The sequence below is a fragment of the Taudactylus pleione genome, unplaced genomic scaffold, assembly GCF_031769625.1.
Source record: "Taudactylus pleione unplaced genomic scaffold, aTauple2 ptg000828l, whole genome shotgun sequence".
Lineage (NCBI taxonomy): Eukaryota > Metazoa > Chordata > Amphibia > Anura > Myobatrachidae > Taudactylus > Taudactylus pleione.
In genome coordinates, this window is record NW_028285230.1 from 4056855 (window position 1) to 4080026 (window position 23172).

The 23172-nt window shown below is 45.6% G+C and overlaps 1 protein-coding gene across 1 annotated transcript in view; it reads left to right on the forward strand.

The window, feature by feature from the left end:
* The window catches only part of LOC148474615 (cytochrome P450 2J6-like), a 55623-nt gene extending 40468 nt beyond the window's left edge, over positions 1-15155 (forward strand). Inside the window, exons 6-9 of the mRNA XM_088458391.1 lie at positions 2046-2190; positions 2297-2484; positions 6159-6300; positions 14188-15155. Of these exons, the coding sequence (XP_088314517.1) occupies positions 2046-2190; positions 2297-2484; positions 6159-6300; positions 14188-14369 (657 nt within the window). The 3' untranslated portion in view covers positions 14370-15155. The remainder of the gene's footprint in view (positions 1-2045; positions 2191-2296; positions 2485-6158; positions 6301-14187) is intronic.
* The last annotated feature ends 8017 nt before the right edge of the window (positions 15156-23172 follow it).

Below are 23172 nucleotides of genomic sequence, written 5' to 3' on the forward strand. Positions count from 1 at the left end.
TCTTTTTCCAAGGAGTTGGCAAGTATGAAGTGTAAGAATAGTATGAGTGTGAGTTTGTGTAATAAAGGATTAGATCAGTCGGTGTGAGTCCACAACAGTTTTCCCCCGATTTTCCAGTATGAAACCCGGCTCAGAGTTCCAGGACTGGTCATGCTTTTGGGGGGACCCCACACCAATTATTATTTTTTTAAATAACCCTTTATTTAATAATTAAACACCACTGTGCTGTATGTCAGTGTGATTTCGATCAATTTGACACACACAATTCTTAGTAAATTGGTGAATTGTGGATCTGAATCAGCTTTGGATATACTGTAGAGTAAAGCCAGGTATCCACTACACGGTTGTAGCAAGCGATTGAATGATAACGACGTCGTTATCATACAATCGCTTGCAAATTGTGCATGCATTGGGCATGTTTTGGTCGGAAATGACCAGCGATGTGCGTGGCCGCTGGTCGTCTCAGACATCTATCATCACCCATACATGCTGGTCAACCTGACATGATCCCGTCAGGTTCAACATGTGCGGGGATGATGGATGTGCCTGGACTGAACGAGTGAACGTTCAGTCTAGGCACATCACTAGACATGGAAACGACAGCACGTTTGCAATGTCGTAATCCTGCTCTCGTTTTTAAATCTAGTAGTGGATACGCACCTTAAGAGAAAGCAAGTAACTGTGTATCTTGGTAAAACCATGCTGCACTGCAGGTGGGGCAGATTTAAAATGTGCAGAGAGATTTAGATTTGGGAGGAGTGTGTCCAAACTGACATCTAAATTGTAATGTGAAAATAGAGCTGTCCAGCAGAAGCAGCCAGTATTTACCCCGCATGCAAAACAAATGTATATATTTGTACCCCTTGCAGTGCAACATGGTTTGTCCAGGTGCAAAATTACTGACTGTGGGCCTGATTCAGACCCGGTTGCTATATGCTAGCTCTCGCAAGCGGCCCGATGGTCTGCGTACGCGCATGCACCGCAGCGTGCGTGCGCGAACTACACATTGCGATCGCATACCACCCGCTCGCCCAGCAAAGAAAGCCCAGCAGAGTGAGTGACAGGAGAGGCCGTTTGTGGGTGGTGACAGGAGCAGTCCATTAAAAACGGGGGAGTGGAGGTGCTTACGCCGGCATGCCTGAGTGTTTCAACGCCGTTTTTATGGCGTGCATAATTAATAGGCAGCGTCATAGTTCACGTCACTTTGCTGTTTTTTACACCGAAGCCCTCACAGTGATTGCGGTAGGGTAAGGCAACCGCAAGTGCTGCGTTAGCTTCCGATGGTGCTCGATGTACCAATGTTTTAAGACACTTCCAGGAGATGACGTGCGCTAGTGGGCGACTCTGCATACTCTGATGGGCGGCTGCATACGCTGAGCGATCGCCCGCACAGCCAAAGTGGGTGTGCTTTTGTCTTGGCGAGCGATCGGCATCCCATGACATCAATTTTAAAAATTAGCACACCCAGGATGCAAGCGGCCGCAACATGCGAGCTGGTTTGAATCAGGCCCTTTATCTTATGCAGCGTATACACAATCAGGTTTTGTTAAAGATTTGAACGATAAAGATTGTAAAAATCGTTCATATCTTTGACATGTGTGGCATGCATCGATGAACGATGCGTTTGCCGGCTGTCTGATAACGATATCTGATGTGTTTTGCAGTCAGATTTTAACAATTTCATTCATTTTAATACTGTCAGAAATCGTTCATCGTTCATGAAATCGTTGGTCAAATTCGTTCAAATTTGACCGTGTGTATGCGCCATTACTCGATTCCCAAATTTGAATCAGGCCCTGTATTTGTAGCCATGTAATTGATACAATGTTTGGTCCGATGGGGTATTGTGCAGATTTCATGCGTTACCTGTCAGTTGCAATCATATTGACCTTTAGGAAATCTCTGATTTGCACAATCACACCCAAATCACAGAAAAACACCAAATCGACCCAAAACGAGTCTTAGTAAATGTATCTGATACTGTTAGACTCCTTCTCCCACGCAGCAATGACTAATTGTGATCTCTCCTCTTGTACTGTATTCAGGACCAGGAGGACAGTAACAAGTCTACCTTCAGTGATGAGAATCTCTTCACATGTGTTAGCGATTTATTTGTTGCTGGGACGGAGACCACATCAGCCAGTCTGGAGTGGTGTTTCCTTTACATGATGATGCATCCGGATATACAAGGCACTTACTCCTTTCCACAACGCTCTTCCTCAGTCGTAGCACCTTTCTTATTTTTGCACGACTTTATCCTAGTACAAGTACGACAATGTATCTCCTCTTCTTTCAGATAAGTGTCGGGAGGAAATAAATAATATTCGAGGAGACAGAGAGCATCTAGACTATGAGGACAGAGTGAGAATGCCGTACACACAGGCTGTGCTGCAAGAGGTCCAGCGCTTTGCCTCAGTTGTGCCACTGGGTGTCGCTCACGCACCCATTAAAGACATACAGCTAAATGGCTACACCATCCCAAAGGTAAAAATGATGCCAAGGCAATGTTGGCATCCGGTAACTCAACACGGCACAAACTTTATACCAGAGTAGTAGGGTGTCACTGAAAAGTAAATGGGGCATTGAGTTCTCTATTGTGGATGGCACTAATCTGTTGAATTTATGCTGCAATGTAGCTCTCTAAAGGGCCTATTTATAAATACTTAATTTCTACAAAAGCAGGTGAAAAATTAACATTTTCACCTGCAATTGTAGAAATGAAGTATTTGGGCCATTCATCAAGAAGGTAAAACAGGAGATCACAGATATCTCCTGCTTACCTTCCTCTAGCGGAATGGCCCGCTGTCCCCATACACTAGTATCACAGATATCTCCTGCTTACCTTTCTCTGGCGGAATGGCCCGCTGTCCCCCATACACTAGTATCACAGATATTTCCTACTTACCTTCCTCTAGCGGAATGGCCCGCTGTCCCCATACACCAGTATCACAGATATCTCCTACTTATCTTCCTCTGGCAGAATGGCCCGCTGTCCCCATATACTAGTATCACAGATATCTCCTGCTTACCTTCCTCTGGCAGAATGGCCCGCTGTCCCCATACACTAGTATCACAGATATCTCCTGCTTACCTTCCTCTGGCTGGAATGCCCCACTGTCTCCATACACTAGTATCACAGATATCTCCTGCTTACCTTCCTCTGGCTGGAATGCCCCACTGTCCCCATACACTAGTATCACAGATATCTCCTTCTTACCTTCCTCTGGCTGGAATTGCCCGCTGTCCCCATACACTAGTATCACAGATATCTCCTGCTTACCTTTCTCTGGCTGGAATGCCCCACTGTCTCCATACACTAGTATCACAGATATCTCCTTCTTACCTTCCTCTGGCTGGAATGCCCCACTGTCTCCATACACTAGTATCACAGATATCTCCTTCTTACCTTCCTCTGGCTGGAATGCCCCACTGTCTCCATACACTAGTAACACAGATATCTCCATCTTACCTTCTTCTGGCAGAATGGCCCGCTGTCCCCATACACTAGTATCACAGATATCTCCTACTTACCTTTCTCCGACGGAATGGCCCACTGTCCCCATACACTAGTATCACAGATATCTCCTGCTTACCTTCCTCTGGTGGAATGGCCCGCTGTCCCCATACACTAGTATCACAGATATTTCCTACTTACGTTCCTCTGGTGGAATGGCCGCTGTCCCCATACACTAGTATCACAGATATCTCCTACTTACCTTCCTCTGGCAGAATGGCCGCTGTCCCCATACACTAGTATCGCAGATATCTCCTACTTACCTTCCTCTGGTGGAATGGCCCACTGTCCCCATACACTAGTATCGCAGATATCTCCTACTTACCTTCCTCTGGTGGAATGGCCCACTGTCCCTATACACTAGTATCACAGATATCTCCTACTTATCTTCCTCTGGCGGAATGGCCCGCTGTCCCCATATACTAGTATCACAGATATCTCCTGCTTACCTTCCTCTGGCTGGAATGCCCCACTGTCTCCATACACTAGTATCACAGATATCTCCTTCTTACCTTCCTCTGGCTGGAATGCCCCACTGTCTCCATACACTAGTATCACAGATATCTCCTTCTTACCTTCCTCTGGCTGGAATGGCCCACTGTCTCCATACACTAGTAACATAGATATCTCCATCTTACCTTCTTCTGGCAGAATGGCCCGCTGTACCCATACACTAGTATCACAGATATCTCCTACTTACCTTTCTCTGACGGAATGGCCCGCTGTCCCCATACACTAGTATCACAGATATCTCCTGCTTACCTTCCTCTGGTGGAATGGCCCGCTGTCCCCATACACTAGTATCACAGATATCTCCTACTTACCTTCCTCTGGCAGAATGGCCGCTGTCCCCATACACTAGTATCACAGATATCTCCTACTTACCTTCCCCTGGCAGAATGGCCGCTGTCCCCATACACTAATATCACAGATATCTGCTACTTACCTTCCTCTTGTGGAATGGCCCACTGTCCCCATACACTAGTATCACAGATATCTCCTACTTACCTTCGTCTGGCGGAATGGCCCGCTGTCCCCATACACTAGTATCACAGATATCTCCTGCTTACCTTTCTCTGGCGGAATGGCCCGCTGCCCCCCATACACTAGTATCACAGATATTTCCTGCTTACCTTCCTCTAGCGGAATGGCCCGCTGTCCCCATACACTAGTATCACAGATATCTCCTACTTACCTTCCTCTGGCAGAATGGCCCGCTGTCCCCATACACTAGTATCACAGATATCTCCTGCTTACCTTCCTCTGGCTGGAACGCCCCACTGTCTCCATACACTAGTATCACAGATATTTCCTTCTTACCTTCCTCTGGCTGGAATGGCCCGCTGTCCCCATACACTAGTATCACAGATATCTCCTGCTTACCTTCCTCTGGCTGGAATGCCCCACTGTCTCCATACACTAGTATCACAGATATCTCCTTCTTACCTTCCTCTGGCTGGAATGCCCCACTGTCTCCATACACTAGTATCACAGATATCTCCTTCTTACCTTCCTCTGGCTGGAATGCCCCACTGTCTACATACACTAGTATCACAGATATCTCCTTCTTACCTTCCTCTGGCTGGAATGCCCCACTGTCTCCATACACTAGTATCACAGATATCTCCTTCTTACCTTCCTCTGGCTGGAATGCCCCACTGTCTCCATACACTAGTATCACAGATATCTCCTTCTTACCTTCCTCTGGCTGGAATGCCCCACTGTCTACATACACTAGTATCACAGATATCTCCTTCTTACCTTCCTCTGGCTGGAATGCCCCACTGTCTCCATACACTAGTATCACAGATATCTCCTTCTTACCTTCCTCTGGCTGGAATGGCCCACTGTCTCCATACACTAGTAACACAGATATCTCCATCTTACCTTCTTCTGGCAGAATGGCCTGCTGTCTCCATACACTAGTATCACAGATATCTCCTACTTACCTTTCTCTGACGGAATGGCCCGCTGTCCCCATACACTAGTATCACAGATATCTCCTGCTTACCTTCCTCTGGTGGAATGGCCCGCTGTCCCCATACACTGGTATCACAGATATCTCCTACTTACCTTCCTCTGGGAGAATGGCTGCTGTCCCCATACACTAGTATCACAGATATCTCCTGCTTACCTTCCTCTGGCTGGAATGCCCCACTGTCTCCATACACTAGTATCACAGATATCTCCTTCTTACCTTCCTCTGGGAGAATGGCTGCTGTCCCCATACACTAGTATCACAGATATCTCCTACTTACCTTCCTCTGGCAGAATGGCCGCTGTCCCCATACACTAGTATCACAGATATCTCCTACTTACCTTCCTGCCCCCCCCCCGCGATTGTATGAAAATCCCCCACAGTGGAATCACGGCGAATCGCATCATTTTAGCTCTGCCCCCTGCTGCACAATTCTGGAAATCTCGGCATTGTGTTGTGGGGGCAAAATGAAGCAATCATGTGGCCCACAAACACCAATCACGCCCCCCTGATTTTGACGATCTGGCTGCTCCATCCCGGAATGGGTTACCAGAATGTCGGCATCTATGACATATATATTGAACATTGTTAACAAATTACTTTAGAAATTCTATTAAGTTGTCTCTTAATTTTTATTGCTGGTCTGACCTTTCTTTTTCCATCCAGGGAACAGTGATCATAACAGACCTGTCCTCCGTGCACTATGACGAGAGTCAGTGGAAACATCCGCATGAGTTTAATCCAGAGAATTTCCTGACCAAGGAGGGAGAGCTGGAGAAAGTAGACTCCTTCCTGCCCTTCTCTGCAGGTAACATAGGGCAGGAGGAGTGGGGAGTTCATAAGGGTGCCCAATGCTTGCACAATTCTTCTTCTTATTATTATTATTATAAAGCAATACAAATAACATAGATGAATAAACTTACATTATCTCTACATGCTGATTTTCATTCGTCTGCCTGGGTGTCATCCTCGACTCTTTCCTTTCCTTCATCCCCCCATTTTTTTGCTACTGTATCTCTTTATCATGTCACTTTCACCTCCACCTACACAATATCTCCAGGATCAGACCCTTCTGCACCTCTGCCTCCTGCCCCAGCTTTCCTTCACATGCCCCTCTGCCCACTGGCTCTTCCTTACATGCACATCTGCCAGCCAGTCAATCTCACATGGTTCCTGCTGCCCACCAGCATGTCTCACTTGCCCTTCGCCCACCAGATTTACTCTCGCACACCCTTGCTAATCAAGTTTTGCTCAAACATGTCCTCTGCCCACCAGCTTTTTCCTTACATGCCCTCTTAGCCACCAGCTTTTACCTAACATGCCACCCCCTGCTCACGTTGTGCCTCACCTTGCCACTTCTACTTACTGTATTCCCCACCATTGCGGCTCAGAAACTGCCTCCACTATATATCAGAGAGACTGAGAGAACAGTGGGATGGAGAAGCACCTGCAGCTGTCATCAATGTATCCGTCAGGATGGCATAAGTCTTCAGGTTGCAACGCAGAGCTGCAATCTTGCTGTTGTCCACTTATGTCCATTGCTGTCCAACTAAAGGTGGCCACACACATAGCGATCTGCACACGATCAGCCGATGTGTACGATTTGTGTACGATTTCCCTTGAAACTCTCCCCGGCAGCTCTGCACACGATCCGCACACAATTTGGTGTCCAATCTTCATACGATCTCTCCTGCATCCAGACTTTCACAGTGCATCGCCTCCTAGATTGTCAGATCTGCCCTAATGCATGGCAGACCTGATGATGTGATGTGTGACCAGCGGGGACGCGCATCGCATCGTGATCGTGAGTGGGGACTCACGATTTGGCCATATTTTACACGATCTGTCGTTTCAATGTGTCGGAATCGTCCAGATCGGGTAAAATATCGCTATGTGTGTGGCCAGCTTAACAGTATGCGACTGTGATCTTTTCTGCCTTCCCAGGGCACTGAGTCATTGATGTTCAATGTTATGTACTGTCACTGTCTAGATTCTAATAATAATTAGGGATGTGCACAGGCCACTTTTCGTGTTTTGTGTTTTGGATCTGGATCTTTCTTCGTGTTTTGGATCTGGATTGGTTTTGCCAAAACCACCCTTCCGTGTTTTGGGTTCTGGGTTTTGGATCTGTATTTTTTTGAAAAAAAGCATAAAAACAGCTAAAATCACAGAATTTGTAGGTTTTTCTGCTCCTATGCTATTATTAACCTCAATAACCTTAATTTCCACTCATTTCCACCTCACACCTCACAATAGTGTTTTTATGTCCAAAAGGTTGCACCGAGGTAGCTGGATGACTATGCTAAGCAACACGAGTGGGCGGCACAAACACGTGACCCATCTAGGCTTGATACTGCAGTGGCAGACAGGATGGCAGTTTGAAAAACTAGGCCCCAAACTGTACATAATGCAAAGAAAAAAAAGAGGTGCAAGATGGAATTGTCCTTGGGCCCTCCCACCCACCGTTGTATAAACAGGACATGCACACTTTAACAAACCAATAATTTCAGCGCCAGGGTCTGCCACACAACTGTGGCTGAAATGATTGGTTCGTTTGGGCCCCCACAAAACAAGCTGGCAATTTATCTGTCCCTGCACAAACTGGCTCTACGGAGGCAAGATGTCGTCCTCATCCTCCGATTCCTCACCCTCTTCAGTGTTGTGTACATTCTCATCCTCACAGAGTATTAACTCGTCTCCACTGGAATCCACCACCACAGGTCCCTCTGTACGTTCTGGAGGCTGGTTTCCCTGGAAGAGTTGATAATTCATTTTTATGAACATCATCTTCTCCACATTTTGTGGAAGCAACCGCCTACGCCTTTCGCTGACAAGGTTCCCGGCTGCACTAAACACTCTTTCTGAGTACACACGGGAGGGGGGGCAACTCAGGTAAAATAGAGCCAGTTTGTACAGGGGCCTCCAAATTGCCTCTTTTTCCTGCCAGTACAGATATGGACTGTCTGACATGCCTACTTGGATGCTGTCACCGATGTAATCCTCCACCATTCTGTCAATGGTGACAGTATCATATGTAGTGACAGTAGACATGTCAGAAATTGTTGCCAGGTCCTTCAGTCCGGACCAGATGTCCAAACTTGGTCCTGCCTGCATCACCGCCAGCAGGTTGCTTAGGATACCTAAGTTTTTTCCTGGCAGCCCCAGTTGCGGGAGAAAATGAAGGAGCTGTTGACGTGTCACGTTCTGCTTCAGCTGACCGTGTTTTCACCAGCAGGTCTTTGCACCTCTGCAGGCTTGTGTCGGCCGGAAAGAGAGACACCACATAGGCTTTAAACCTAGGATCGAGCACGGTGGCCAAAATGTAGTGGTCTGATTTCAACAGATTGACCACCCTGGAATCCTGGCAAAGCAAATAAAGGGCTTCATCCACAAGTCCCACATGCCGAGCGGAATCGCTCCGTCTTAGCTCCTCCTTCACTTTCTCCAGCTGCTTCTGCAAAAGCCTGATGAGGGGAATGACCTGACTCAAGCTGGCAGTGTCTGAACTGACTTCACGTGTGGCAAGTTCGAAGGGCTGGAGAACCTTGCACAACACGGAAATCATTCTCCACTGCGCTTGAGTCAGGTGCATACCCCCTCCTTTGCCTATGTCATAGGTGGATGTATAGGCTTGAATGGCCTTTTGCTGCTCCTCCATCCTCTGAAGCATATAGAGGGTTGAGTTCCACTGCGTCACAACCTCTTGCTTCAGGTGATGGCGGGGCAGGTTCAAGAGTGTTTTCTGGCGCTCCAGTCTTCGGCACGCAGTCGCTGAATGGCGAAAGTGGACAGAAATTTTTCGGGCCACCCAAAGCGTCTCCTGCACGCCCCTGTCGCTTTTCAGAAAATTCTGCACCACCAAGTTTATTGTGTGAGCAAAACATGGGACGTGCTGGAATTTGCCCAGATGTAATGCCCGCACAGTATTGGTGGCGTTGTCAGATATCACAAATCCCCAGGAGAGTCTAAGTGGGGTAAGCCACTGGGCGATGATTTCCCTCAGTTTCTCTAAGAGGTTGTCGGCGGTGTGCCTCTTACTGAGACCGGTGATACACAGCGTAGCCTGCCTTGGAACGAGCTGGCGTTTCTGAGATGCTGCTACTGGTGACGCTGCTGCTGTGTAAGGTGATACATCTACTCCGTGGGCTGTCACAGTCATATAGTCCTTAGTCTGCCCTGTTCCACTTGTCCACATGTCCGTGGTTAAGTGGACATTGGGTACAACGGCATTTTTCAGGACACTGAGGACACTTTTTCTGACGTTTCTGTAGTCTCGGTATCGCCTGCCTAGTGAAGCGGAATCTAGATGGGATTTGGAACCGGAGACACACTACCTCCATCAATTGTCTAAATCCCACTGCACTAATGGCGGATACCGGACACACGTCTAACACCAACATAGCAGTCAAGGCCTCAGTTATACGTTTTGCTTCAGGATGACTGCTGTCGTACTTCATCCTCCTCGCTAAGGACTGTTGGAGGGTCAATTGTTTAGTAAAAGTAGTGGTGTTCCTACTTCCTCTCTGGGATGATGAATGACTCCCAGCAGCAGCAACAGCAGCAGCGGCAGAAGGAGGCGTAGCAATGCAGGATCCTCCGGAGGAATCCCAGATAGGAGAGTCAGTCATGCCAGTGACATGGCCTGCAGGACTACTTCCGATCCTGACTAAGGAGGAAATTGACGAGGAGGGAGTTGACGGTGTGGTTTGCAGGCGCTTGGATACAACAGGACAACGGGATTTAGGTGTCCCTGGACTGCTTACGGTCTTAGCCAAAGTTTCTGAACTTGACAGTAACTTTTTATGAATGCGTTGCAGGTGCCGTATAAGGGAGGATGTTCCTAGGTGGTTAACGTCCCTACCCCTACTTATTTCATCTTTACATATGGTACATATGGCAAGACAGTTGTTGTCCGGATTTGGATAGAAATATTGCCAGACCAAAGAGGTGGAATGTTTGGTCTTCTGCCCAGGCATGACCGTGATGGGCTTTTTCATCCCACGGACAACAACTGTCTCCCCTGGAGCCTGATTTAAACAAACCACATCACCATCAGAATCCTCCTCGCCAACTTCCTCCTCAGCGCCAGCTACACTAGTATCCTCATCCTGTTGTACTTCAACAGTGACATCTTCAATTTGCATATCAGTAAGTGGACTGTGGGTGCTCCTTTTAGCACTTGCAGGGGGCGTGCAAATGGTGGAAAGAGCCACCTCTTCCCGTAAAGAGCTGGGAAGGTCAGGCATCGCAACCGCCACCACACTTTTACTCTCCTTGTGGATTTGTGATATCTTCTTAGAACGCACAGTTCTTTGCTGTGCTTTTGCCAGCTTAACTCGTTTGATTTTTTTAGTCGGAGGAGGGTTTCCATCGTCATGTGAAGCTGAACCACTAGTCATGAATATACTAGTCATACTAGTATGACACACACTAGTCATAGGGAAAGACCTTAGCCGTACCTTGCCACTCCGTGTCATAAATGGCATATTGGCAAGTTTACGTTTCTCTTCAGATGATTTAAATGTTTTTTTTAAGGTCATTTTCCTGAACTTTGTCATTTGGGATTGTATGTGCCCTCTACTATGACATTGGGCATCGGCCTTGGCAGACGATGTTGATGGCATGTTAGCGTCTATGTCATGACTAGTGGCAGCAGCTTCAGCACTAGGAGGAAGTGGTTCTTGATCTTTCCCTATTTTATTTTTATCGGAGAAAGTTTGGTCCTCCATTTATGTTATATTGATTTGATATATACGTGCGGCTAAGGCGCACACAAACACAGAAAATATTTTTTTATTTAGTTTGGAGTGCCCTTTGGGGGTTACAGCACCCTTTAGCGATCAATCCAGCCGGCCCTTTATTTATGGGACACAGGCGAACGCTTGGCACTACTTTGTCGATGCACGTGCGGCTACCATGCACACAATTCACAAACACAGAAAATATATATTTTTTTGCACTTGGGGGGAGCACCCCTGATGGACAGAGCACCCCCTGGACAACACTACAGCACCCCTTTAGGACTGGGACTCTGCACAGGACTTTGGAGTGGACACAGCCCCTATGGACAACTGACTGCACAACACAGCCCAGCCAGCCCCTATGGACTTTGGAGGAGTGGACACAGCCCCTATGGACAACAGCAGCACAGCACAACACAGCCAGCCCCTATGGACTTTGGAGGAGTGGACACAGCCCCTATGGACAACAGCAGCACAGCACTACACTGCACTACAGTACACAGCCCAGCCAGCCCTAACTCCCACCCTCCTTCTTCACTGTCCACAGCCGAGTGAGAAAATGGCGCCGACGCGGGTACCTTATATAGGATCCAAAACCCGCGAGACCCGGAAGGCGGGATGATGACGTTTTGCCTCGATTTCAGATCCGAGTCAGGCGGGAAAAGTCGAGCCTGACTCGGATCTGCCTCGGATCGGGGGGGCTCGGGGGGGTTCGGATTTCAGAAATCCGAACCCGCTCACCCCTAATAATAATAATAATACACTGCCTACACAAATTAATTTCGGGCTCCTCCTGCTGGCCACATGTGGTACAGCATAATCTGTACTGTACACTCCAATTTACAGAAATGAGCTATACGGTTGCTGCTATTGGTCACTGATTAATTAGGAGTAATGAGAATGTGTAAAAATGTTTAAGATTTATTTCTCCATCCTGCATAATATCTAACTTCAAAGCTAGTAAAAGGGCTCTTCCTTCTGACTACAGATGCTGATCTCTGATTCGCGGAGACTAAAGCTGGGTACACACTATGCAACATATTGGCCTATCTTGAGATCTGCGACAGATCATAACGACCATCGTATATTCATCGGGTGGTCGTAACGTCCCATCTGTTGTGCTGTAGATCAGATGGGACGATGCCACGGACGATGAGGTGTTGCTACATCAAGCATGTAGCGATATATATCGCGTCATCTTACGGCAGATCGTGTGTACGGTGATGGGATATGTTGTTACATTGCAGCGCTGCATTGCTATCTGCCTGAGGTGTGTACGCTGCCCCAGTATCATACACATGTAGTATAAATGTGCATGACTGATTATTACTATCTTCTTTTTCACAATCTGACAATAGTCTGCTTCTGATTTTCTCACTTATCTGCAAAGATCAATAACCTGGGCTGAATTAGATCATTATGTTGGCGAATGAAAATTAATCTGTCTCACGTTAATTCAGTCAGCCCAGGTTGCTGAGGTCAGCTATAAATGGGTAATGCAGAGTAATATGTGTTATGTTCAGCAGTCCATGTTGATTTGCTGGGTCGTTTCTGTGCTGTGTGATCATTTGAATGCAGTTTGTGTTGTGAGTTCTCTGCAAACACAAATCAGCTCCTCTCAGGTGATCCGGATCAATCAGCAGAATTATACCCCTTTCAGGTGGCTAACCGGGAAATACAGAAATACACAGGTCTATCAGCCCATGAATTTCACAGGTCTCAATCCCTGGTGGTCATGGACCCAGGACTTTCTTCTACTCTTACCTTCTTCTGTTAAAATGCTTCACTTGAATTTTTCCTCAAGTTCAATTAATACATCTCCATGTTAAAATAAAACTAAACTTTTTGGATGCTGATAAATCTGTTTCAGTGTGATCAATGCATTACACCACTCTTGGGAAAAGTTCACTCATCTCTATTAATGAAAACTGTATTCATACCCATAAACAATAACAGGCCCATTCATTTCAATGGGGTATCTTTGCTACATGTAGAGCATATGCTGAAAATCCCATTGGAAATAAATGGGCCTTTCCATTGAATGGGACAAGCTCTGTAGCGCTTGTGTTTCCAATTCATGTGCACATGGACCCAATATGAAACTGCATCCAATATTGGTTGGGAGCAAGTGTAGAATGCAGATCATTTATCAGATATTAAGCACCTGCGTCTTTTTATCACAACAGCGCATTTGTCAGTACGGTTTTAAGAACTTTTAGTGCATGTCCGGTTGCAAATAATCATTCAGCTGCGGGAGCATCGGCACTGCGTGCGTCTCAGAACCAGGCCCTAAGCGCCTATTAGATCAGTTTCGCCTGCACCGGTGAACGTCCACAGTGAGGATTTTTACTGTTGCTAAATTACTCTGCACTAATTTTTGCAGCAGTGCGGGGAAATGGCAGCATAATGTCACCAAACAGAACCATAAATGATCTGTATATTGGACTATAGAGATACTGTACCTGCAGCGGCCATCTTGTAGCCCCTCTTGATGAAGGTAGATTCAATTTCAAATATGGGTTACAGCGGTCTATGTGCTAAGCCACAGCCTGTAACATGACAGTTAGGTGCTGATTGGTTGATACTTTATCTCTCTCTCATAGAACCAAGACCCCAGTCCAGTATACAAACTATCTTTGCCACAAAATAAATTCTGTGTAATAGCTATGAAGTGAAAGTGCCTGTGAGGAATGCTGTGATCACAACTTCCTTCATAGCCACTCACTGAGTGGCCTCAGTACTACTAAGTCCCCATCCCAGTGGTGGGCCCCTGCCCCCGCCCCCACTGGCACAATCCTCACTGAATTACTGGCTGACATTCCATGGGAACACAATATTTCACCATACAACAGTTTTCTGAGATATGCATTTAACATCATTCAATTGTGTCCACAGTTACATACTGTATGTCAGCACCAGTGCTACCCTCTGATCTGTCCTCTGTTTTCTCTCAGGACCACGGAGTTGCCTCGGGGAGAATCTCGCACGCATGGAGATCTTTCTCTTCTTCACTACTATACTGAGACATTTTAAGCTCCATTGGCCGGACCCCAAGTCACCTCCAGACAACACCCCTGTGTTTGGAATCTCTCTGACCCCTAAACGTTTTCAGATGAGGCTGGAGACCCTCACATAGAACTGGTCACCTGAAGACAAATACAGGAGAAGGATGGAAATGGACTTCAAGTAGCTACTCGGCATTGATATGATAGGGAGAAATCTAACTACAATGGTACAATAGGAAAGCTAGTAACGTTTTGTGACAATTGGGCATATTTATTAAACTAATTTTGGTGTCGTACCCGCATCCCCAGGATGTATGTAGGGGGGCACAACAGCAGGTATCAGCAGTTTCTGCTGCAGTTCCCCAATTTCCAATCACCATAGCAGCCCCCATAGTTTTCTATGGGGGCTTCTATATTGTGAGATTTACCAAGCTCTGAAATGCAAGGCTTGGCCCCAGCAGCTGATACCATCTTTAGATGGCATCAGCCATTGTAGCCTATGGGCACAAGATAGCACAGTTTACTGGGAGAGGGATTCGCAGGATCCCTTCCGGCTTAGGCCACTTGCACATGCGTGGTCTGCTAACCATGTATGCACAGTATTGTGGGGGGCAAGCTCATTGCATTTGCAATTGGAGCCCCTGTCCCTGGATGTGTTTTTCCAAACATCCCCGTGGTACAGAATGTCTTATTGCACATAATGTCTTATTGCTGCGATAATAAATATAGTTATTAGTCTAAAACCTGATTATTAATAAATATGCATCAATGTATATACGAAAGCTAGTCTATTCACTTACATTATCTACACTGTGTCATTAATTTTACTTCAACTGATTGTTGTATAATTTTACTTTAGCTGATTTTTGTAACAATTTACTTCTGATGGTTTTTGTATAAATTTCCATCTGCTGGTTTATGCATAATTTTACTACAGCTGATTTTTGTATAAATTTACCTCTGCTTTTTTTTTGTATAATTTTACTCTAGCTGATTTTTGTATAATTTTACTCTAGCTGATTTTTGTATAAATTTACTTCTGCTGGTTTATGTATAAGTTTGCTACAGCTGATTTTTGTATAATTTTACTTCTGCTGGTTTTTGTGTAAATTTACATCTGCTGATTTTTGTATTAATTTACTTCTGCTGGTTTATGTATAAGTTTACTACAGCTGATTTTTGTATAAATTTACTTTTGCTGGTTTTTGTATAATTTTACTTCTGCTTATTCTCGTATAATTTTACTTCTGCTGGTTTATGTATAATTTTATTTCTGCTGGTCTTTGTATAATTTTACTTCTAGTGGTTTATGTATAATTTTACTTCTGATGGTTTTTGTATAATTTTACTTCTACTGTTTTTTTGTATAAATTTACTTCAGCTGATCCATGTACAAATTTACTTCTGAATAAAGTGTAGGGTGATCAGAACTATATGCACATACAGTTATGCAGCTCTTATAATTATATTGCATCATATCAATGAGAATAGTAGTGTCATGTAGCCATTCAGTAATACCTGCCTGGCAACATCCTCAGATAAGCAGCCCCTTTGTAATCCCAGCAAGCATCGTTGATGCTGAAATATTGTGGGTCCGGTAAGCCTTCTGCAGATTGCACATGCGTGGTAGTGCCTTGCGCACCAGCTTCCGTCCACATCACAGGGCTGATGCTGGATTCATGGAGAGGAGCGATGGAGATGGAGCACAAGCTGTGAACTTCACTGCTTCTCTCCCCCCCAGCGAGGTGCGATTCAGCTCATTTCACCTTCGCCAGATGATGAAATGAAATTGAAAAGCGAAACAGAAACAAGAAGTTTCTATTCTTCTATGATCATCTTTCACCATACTAGAGTATGAGGAAGAGATACTAACACTAATCACCCATACTAGTGTATGGGGAAGAGAATCTAACACTAATCACCCATACTAGTGTATGGGGAAGCGATTCTAAAGCCGCATACACACTTATCAATATCGCTCATGGAGCATATCATTAAGTGTTTTCCTTGACGTGCAGGGCTCAATGTCATTCCCGACATTGAGCATACATACTGAATGATATCGTCAACAATATCATTTAGTGACCTTACCCCCCTCATCCCTGAACATGCACAACCTGATGATATCGTCAGGTTGCCCTGCACGTTCAGGTGATGGCAGACATCGTTAACAATATTGTGCATACACACTGGACAAAATATGAACGCAGATGAACAATAATATTATCTTCCATATCATTCAATTTATCATCTAGTGTGTATGAGCCTTAACACTAATAACCCATACCAGTGTGTGGGGAAGCTATTCTAACACTAATCACTAATACCAGTGTGTGGGGAAGCTATTCTAACACTAATCACTCATACCAGTGTGTGGGGAAGCTATTCTAACACTAATCACTCATACCAGTGTGTGGGGAAGCTATTCTAACACTAATCACTCATACCAGTGTGTGGGGAAGCGGTTCTAACACTAATCACTCATACCAGTGTGTGGGAAAGCTATTCTAACACTAATCACTCATACCAGTGTGTGGGAAAGCTATTCTAACACTAATCACTCATACCAGTGTGTGGGAAAGCTATTCTAACACTAATTACTCATACCAGTGTGTGGGAAAGCTATTCTAACACTAATTACTCATACCAGTGTGTGGGGAAGCAGTTCTAACACTAATCACTCATACCAGTGTGTGGGGAAGCGGTTCTAACACTAATCACTCATACCAGTGTGTGGGAAAGCTATTCTAACACTAATCACTCATACCAGTGTGTGGGAAAGCTATTCTAACACTAATTACTCATACCAGTGTGTGGGGAAGCGGTTCTAACACTAATCACTCATACCAGTGTGTGGGGAAGCGGTTCTAACACTAATCACTCATACCAGTGTGTGGGAAAGCTATTCTAACACTAATCACTCATACCAGTGTGTGGGGAAGCAGTTCTAACACTAATCACTCATACCAGTGTGTGGGGAAGCGATTATAACAGTATTCACCCATACCATTGTATGGGGAAGCGATTATAACAGTAATCACTAAGGATACTGGATTTCAACCTCTATACGCACCTACCTATACCTTCTAAACCCTGCCTATAAACCTCTAAAATTTACGCTATTTGCATACGCAGTCATACAGTAAAATAAAGACTTTAGACCTTAAACATGTGTTTCCAAAGCACAAAGTATTATTCAAGTAAAGTACAGTGATCTAAGTACAATTTAGCGCAAAGAATTATACAGACCCAAGATACAGTCATACATACGCACGCGCTCTGGACCAGATACCGGCATCAGCAAGAAACCTCCGTCAATCAGCAAGAATACTCCAGACTGGGGTCACAACACACATATTTATACCCTCACAGAAACAGACAACACAATAGAGAGGTTTGTTGCTGATCCCATTGGTTCCCAGTGCGGGTGCATCTGTTACAGGATATTTAACATGTTGATTCAAATGGACACAGAACAGCCTCTAACAGCCTATTGTCTCCTCTATTCCCCCTGCATGCAAATCTAGGCTGTTGGTTTCATAAAATACATTTTGGTGCTTTATATCTCTACGGTCCATAAGTTGAGAATGCATGTTGTGATCTTCACACCGATGATACTGGGAAGCTGTTGAGAAAGTGCAAATCAGTATAACACCAAACTCGACTTACTTATCACGTATTAAACCTTAGATACCAAAATAGTCTTTATTTCACAGCATTTGTAATAAATTAATAAAACTTGGATCTTATACTTTAAAGCTATGGAACCTTTTATGTGAGTGTGCATTATGTAAGTATTAGGGGTTTGGGAAAAGACGCTAGTTAGGTTTATCTGATTTGGGGCAGATGTGCACGCATGCAGCAGATGTGCGTTCGCATGCAGGATATTGTGCATTCGTTAATGTGCATCATGTTAGCAGCGCAACTGTGCGTGATGTGCGGTGTTTATGCATGAGATTCTATTTATGATGGATTTAACATATATATATATATATCATTTCTTACTAACATTTTCAAACTGCAATGCAAATGTGTTATGGGCAGTGAGCTTCACTCTCAAACAGGGTGGAGACCCCTAGCTGTGAAGCTGGGGCCATTCTGTCTGATAGTGAGACTAAAACCTGTTTAGGATTCAGACAAATTCAATTGTGTAGATCAATGTCTGGGTTATATTACAATTGCCACAGCTCATACACTCTATATGTAAAATGCTCACAGTATTCTGGTGTATTGTTAGTTGTTTTCCTAGTATACTGTGTTTGTTATGGTATCAAGGTTGTCCCCAGAATGGGCTTTGTGTACATCAGGGCATGATTTCTGGAAGGATTACTAAAAAATGTTCTAATGCTAATAAGTCATTTTTTATGTATGTTAAACACTGTCGGTATGTGTCTGGGGAGGATTGTTACTCTGTGGTTTTGACAAAATGGCATTGTGTGATCTATTTCTAAGATGGAGTCTTGTCGCCATTCGTGAGATGGTGTCGCGCAGATTCCGATTGTAAACAGATTCTGTTTCAGCTGATTATCCAGCTTTGACAGTTCCCCCCTTTGATAGCCAATCAGACGCTATCACAAACTACTTTGAATCTGTTTAGCCATGCATGAGAATATACAGTTTAATGTTACTATGGTATGACACAGTTTGGTCATTTGAACCATTTAGATAATGCGTCTTCAAGAAGGGTAAAACAACCCTTATACGCCATCTGCGGATCCTCAAGGGATCATTGGCAGGATGTGGGAACTCATCTAGCCTATAAAGGAAGTTTGGAAAGGAGATTGGGACTGCGTTACCTAAGATGACTTAAAATAACCTAAACGATATATTTATGCACAACTATTCAAATTCAGATTACATTGTCATACATTACATTATAACTCAGGATTGTAATACAGTTCTTCCTTATTATTGGTATCTATATCTCACAACAATTTACTGTACTATAATTGGTCAGACACTCCCCTGATTTGGTATAACACTCCTACTCTCGGTTCCACTCCATTAACAGCAGCATCAGCTCCCATCTCTTCTATCTATCCTCCGTCACAGGAACCGGAAATCCCCAGACAAACCAAGATGATGGAAACTCTGGAAGAAGAATACAAAAATGAACACAGCAGAACAATCCCTTGCTGCGACACTGATCTACAGTTTTCTTTTAGCTCAGGTTTCTCACTGTCACCTTTTTAATCCTCCCGGCACAAGCTCGCGATCGACAGGTCCACATTATCGGCCTCGTCTCCGCCTTGTATCTCCACCAGTTGGTTAACCTCCCTATAATGAGTGGAATGGACCCACGTATCTTCCCCGGCCACCCTTTGAGAATGTGGTACTTTGTTAACAACGTCAGATGTGGACCTTTCCACCGATCAGTCAGGCAACGTGAACATAAGAAATTATTGGATCATAATGGATTCTCCAGGTATAACATCATGAGAGTTTGCTCATGAGAGTAAACATCATGAGAGTTAATAACACTTTCAATTCCTGTTGTTCTTACTCATCTTCGTGAGACACTGCACAGTAACCTCATTATCATATTTTCACATGAGGCTGCCTGTTAAACAGGTTCTCAAAGGGGGACAGGTAGACAGATGGTCTGGGATGATCTTGATATTAATACCCATCACCTTGCACAGGTTATAAAAGACATTACTTTTGAAATGAGTGTCCCTCCTATATTCAATTATTCTAGGGATACTGTATTTGTACACAAATTCCTGCAATTTAAATTCTGTTATCAATATCTACTGCTCTAAATATTGCCTGGGCCCCTGGGTTGGACAATATTCCGAGTATTTGACCTTAGCCTGGCATGGCTGCCGTTTGTCCTTAGTGACCTTGTGTCCTGTGTGTGAGAGATAAAGCACAACAGTTTAATATAATTTAAACATGACCTAAATACAACAATAAATCGTCCACATTTTACATTAGAACAGATCCATTGGCAGGTTGAAAAGATTGTAAACAGTCATATAAGGCCTGGGAGAAGATACTGGGGTTTTCTATGAACCCATGGGACACTTGTGTCCATGTGTAGTGTACACCTCCCCCTAGGTGGGAAAAGAAAAATACTGACAGTCAGGGTGTTAGGACATAGGGAAGAAAGCAGAACAGAGATTGGGTATCAGTTACATCAATTACCATTACCAGTTTTTCCCTAGTACTTCCCGTCAACCTGTCTATCTGCAGACCAAAGTATGACCCGACTCCTAGCGTTGGCTCCCACTCTCCAATAAAGCATTAACGGCCACAATTGGAGGCCTGTTGGAGGTTTCCTGTTACTATCTGGTCTGGGAGTCCTACATTCTTCACTTTGCAGTACTTAGGTGTCCCACTTGGTTGCAGTTAAAACATTTTTTGTGAGCGGGGTGGATGAAAGGATTGTTGTGGGAGTTGAGCAAGAGGGAAAGGTGGTGGGTATGGGTAAGGATATTGAGGGAAAGGATATTGTGGGGGGTATGGAGGTTGTGGTTAGTATGGGACTTGTGGCTGTGTGTGATAAGTGGGGTAGGGCTGTGTGGGCAGTGGCGTAACTAGGGCAGGGCGAGCGAGGTGCGTGCCCTGGGTGCCGTTGGACTGGCGGCGCAGGGGGGCGCCGCCGGCCGCGATACCGGCCCGCCCACCCTAGTTAGCCAGTGTAGCGCCGACCGCAGTGAGTGCGGTCAGCGCTACACATTTACACAGGACCGGCGCTAGGCTTCCAGCGCCGGTCCTGTGCTGCGCACCTGAGCCCGTTCCCTCCCCGAGCACTTGCCCAATAGCGCCAGGAGGCCGGCTCAGGCTGTGCATAACACACGCATCGCCACCAGCGCTGGCGGCGATGCGTGTGTTAAACAGCAGCCAATGAGAGTCAGATAGACTCTCATTGACTGCTGCAGCACCCACTGCAAGAGACGGACTTCCGTCCGGCTCCTGCAGTGGGTAATGGGACAGACGTCATGTGACATCATGACGTCTCTACCATTATGCTGAGCGCGCCAGCCCGGGAAGACTGGCGTCGGCGTCAGGAGCGGTGTCGCGGTCTGAAGCAGCAGTGTGGATTCAGGTAAGTATGTTTTTATATATTTTTTTAAAAACCTGTCAGCACTACTGGGGGCACAATGGGGGAGGGGGGTGGCTACTACTGGGGGGACCTCTACTGGGGTGGGGGCACATCGGGGGCTGGTGGCTACTACTGGGGGCACCATTATTGGGAGGACCTCTACTGGGGGGGAGCTATTACTGGGGGCACCATTATTGGAAGGAACTCTACTGGGGGAGGCTATTACAGGGGACACTTAATCGGGAGGGGGAACCTCAACTTAGGGACCACTAGTTGGGGGGGGGACTACTACTGGGGGCATTATAAAAGGGGCCTACTACTAAGGGCACTGCACTGGGGGGACCACAACTGGGGGCAATAACAGGAAGGACCACTACAGGGACCACTGGATAGGGGGGGTCACTACTGGGGGCCTGCATCAGGGGGACCACTACTGGGGGCACTGCATGGGAGGGGGGGGACTACTGCTGGGGGCACTATATAAGGGGCTTAATGCTAGGGGCACTGCGGGGACCACTACAGGGGGCACTAGATAGGGGGTGATCACTACTGGGTGCCTGCATAAGGGGGACCACTACTGGGAAAGCTGCATGGGAGGGACTACTGCTGGGGGCACTATATAAAGGGCACTGCATAGGGGGCTCGCACATATCGGGATGTTAGGGGGGGCTCCCTTTTCACATTTGCCCTGGGCTCCAAATACCCTAGTTACACCACTGGGTGTGGGTGCAGGTGTGTCTGCTGGCTGTGATGTTACCGTCATTTCTTCTAGAGCTTGAATACTGACAGCCATTAGTTTCTCGCTCTGGATCTCTCTCTTCTTTGAGATGTTTTTGTCATGTTCTATGGCGGATTCTATGAGGGTATCTATTGTGACTCCCCTCCAGCCAGGCTGTGAGGTCTGAACCCGGGTCTTTAGGTCTTCTTTAAGGCCATCCATGAGTATAGTGACAATCATTCCCCTGTGGTGAGTGCTATCTTTAATATCTTCTAACCCAGTGTACTGGGTGATAGCCTGCAGAGCCCGGTCGCAATAGTCTTCTGCAGATTCACTCTCTTTTTGTTTTACAGTGAAATTTTTTTTCCAGTTAACTACTACTGAAAAATATACACCCAATTGAGTTATAATACGGGTAATGTTACCTTGGTTCACTTGGTCTGTTAAGGGAACGTCACCATCCAATACACAATACGTGATAAATTTTGTCATGTCGATATTGCGTGGTAGACAAGCCCTTAACACCACACGCCAATCTTTGTTAGTTGGCTCGTGAGAACTAACCAAATTTCTCAAAAATCTTTGACATTTGGCTAATTCCTTTTTTGGATCGGGGAATCATTCATGATGGAATTTAGTTCCGCTCTTGTCCATGGACAATGCATTACTACTTCCATCGTGGGCACTATTCCATTTGCATCCGCATTTCCATTCGGAACAGTTATTGTCCGAATGGGATGCAGACCGGCAGCGCTGCTACCTTTGACCTTATTACCTGGCTGGGGATTTAGTCTGTTGCTGCAACGTATAGTATTAACAATTTCCTCTACGGGTGCAGAGGGTGTTAGCACTTCCCGTGCTGTTACCGATGGATATGGCGGCACCACTCGTGAATTGTCGTGGTGCAGCATCTAACATGGGAAATGGCAGACATTACAACAGGCTCATCATCCACATCATAAACATTTTCTTTATGGTGACTTAAGAGAGGGTACAAATTACTTGTTACATTTTTATGTGTTTTTTGCGATAACTGTACCTGCACCCCCATCCACATAAGGTGGTGGTGGTGCGCGTGAACTGCTGGCAAAACCTTCCACAACGCTACTGTGCTGCACGTGCACGCCATTTTGCGGCTTGCACGCATTGCAATTTAGCGCCGCAAGTG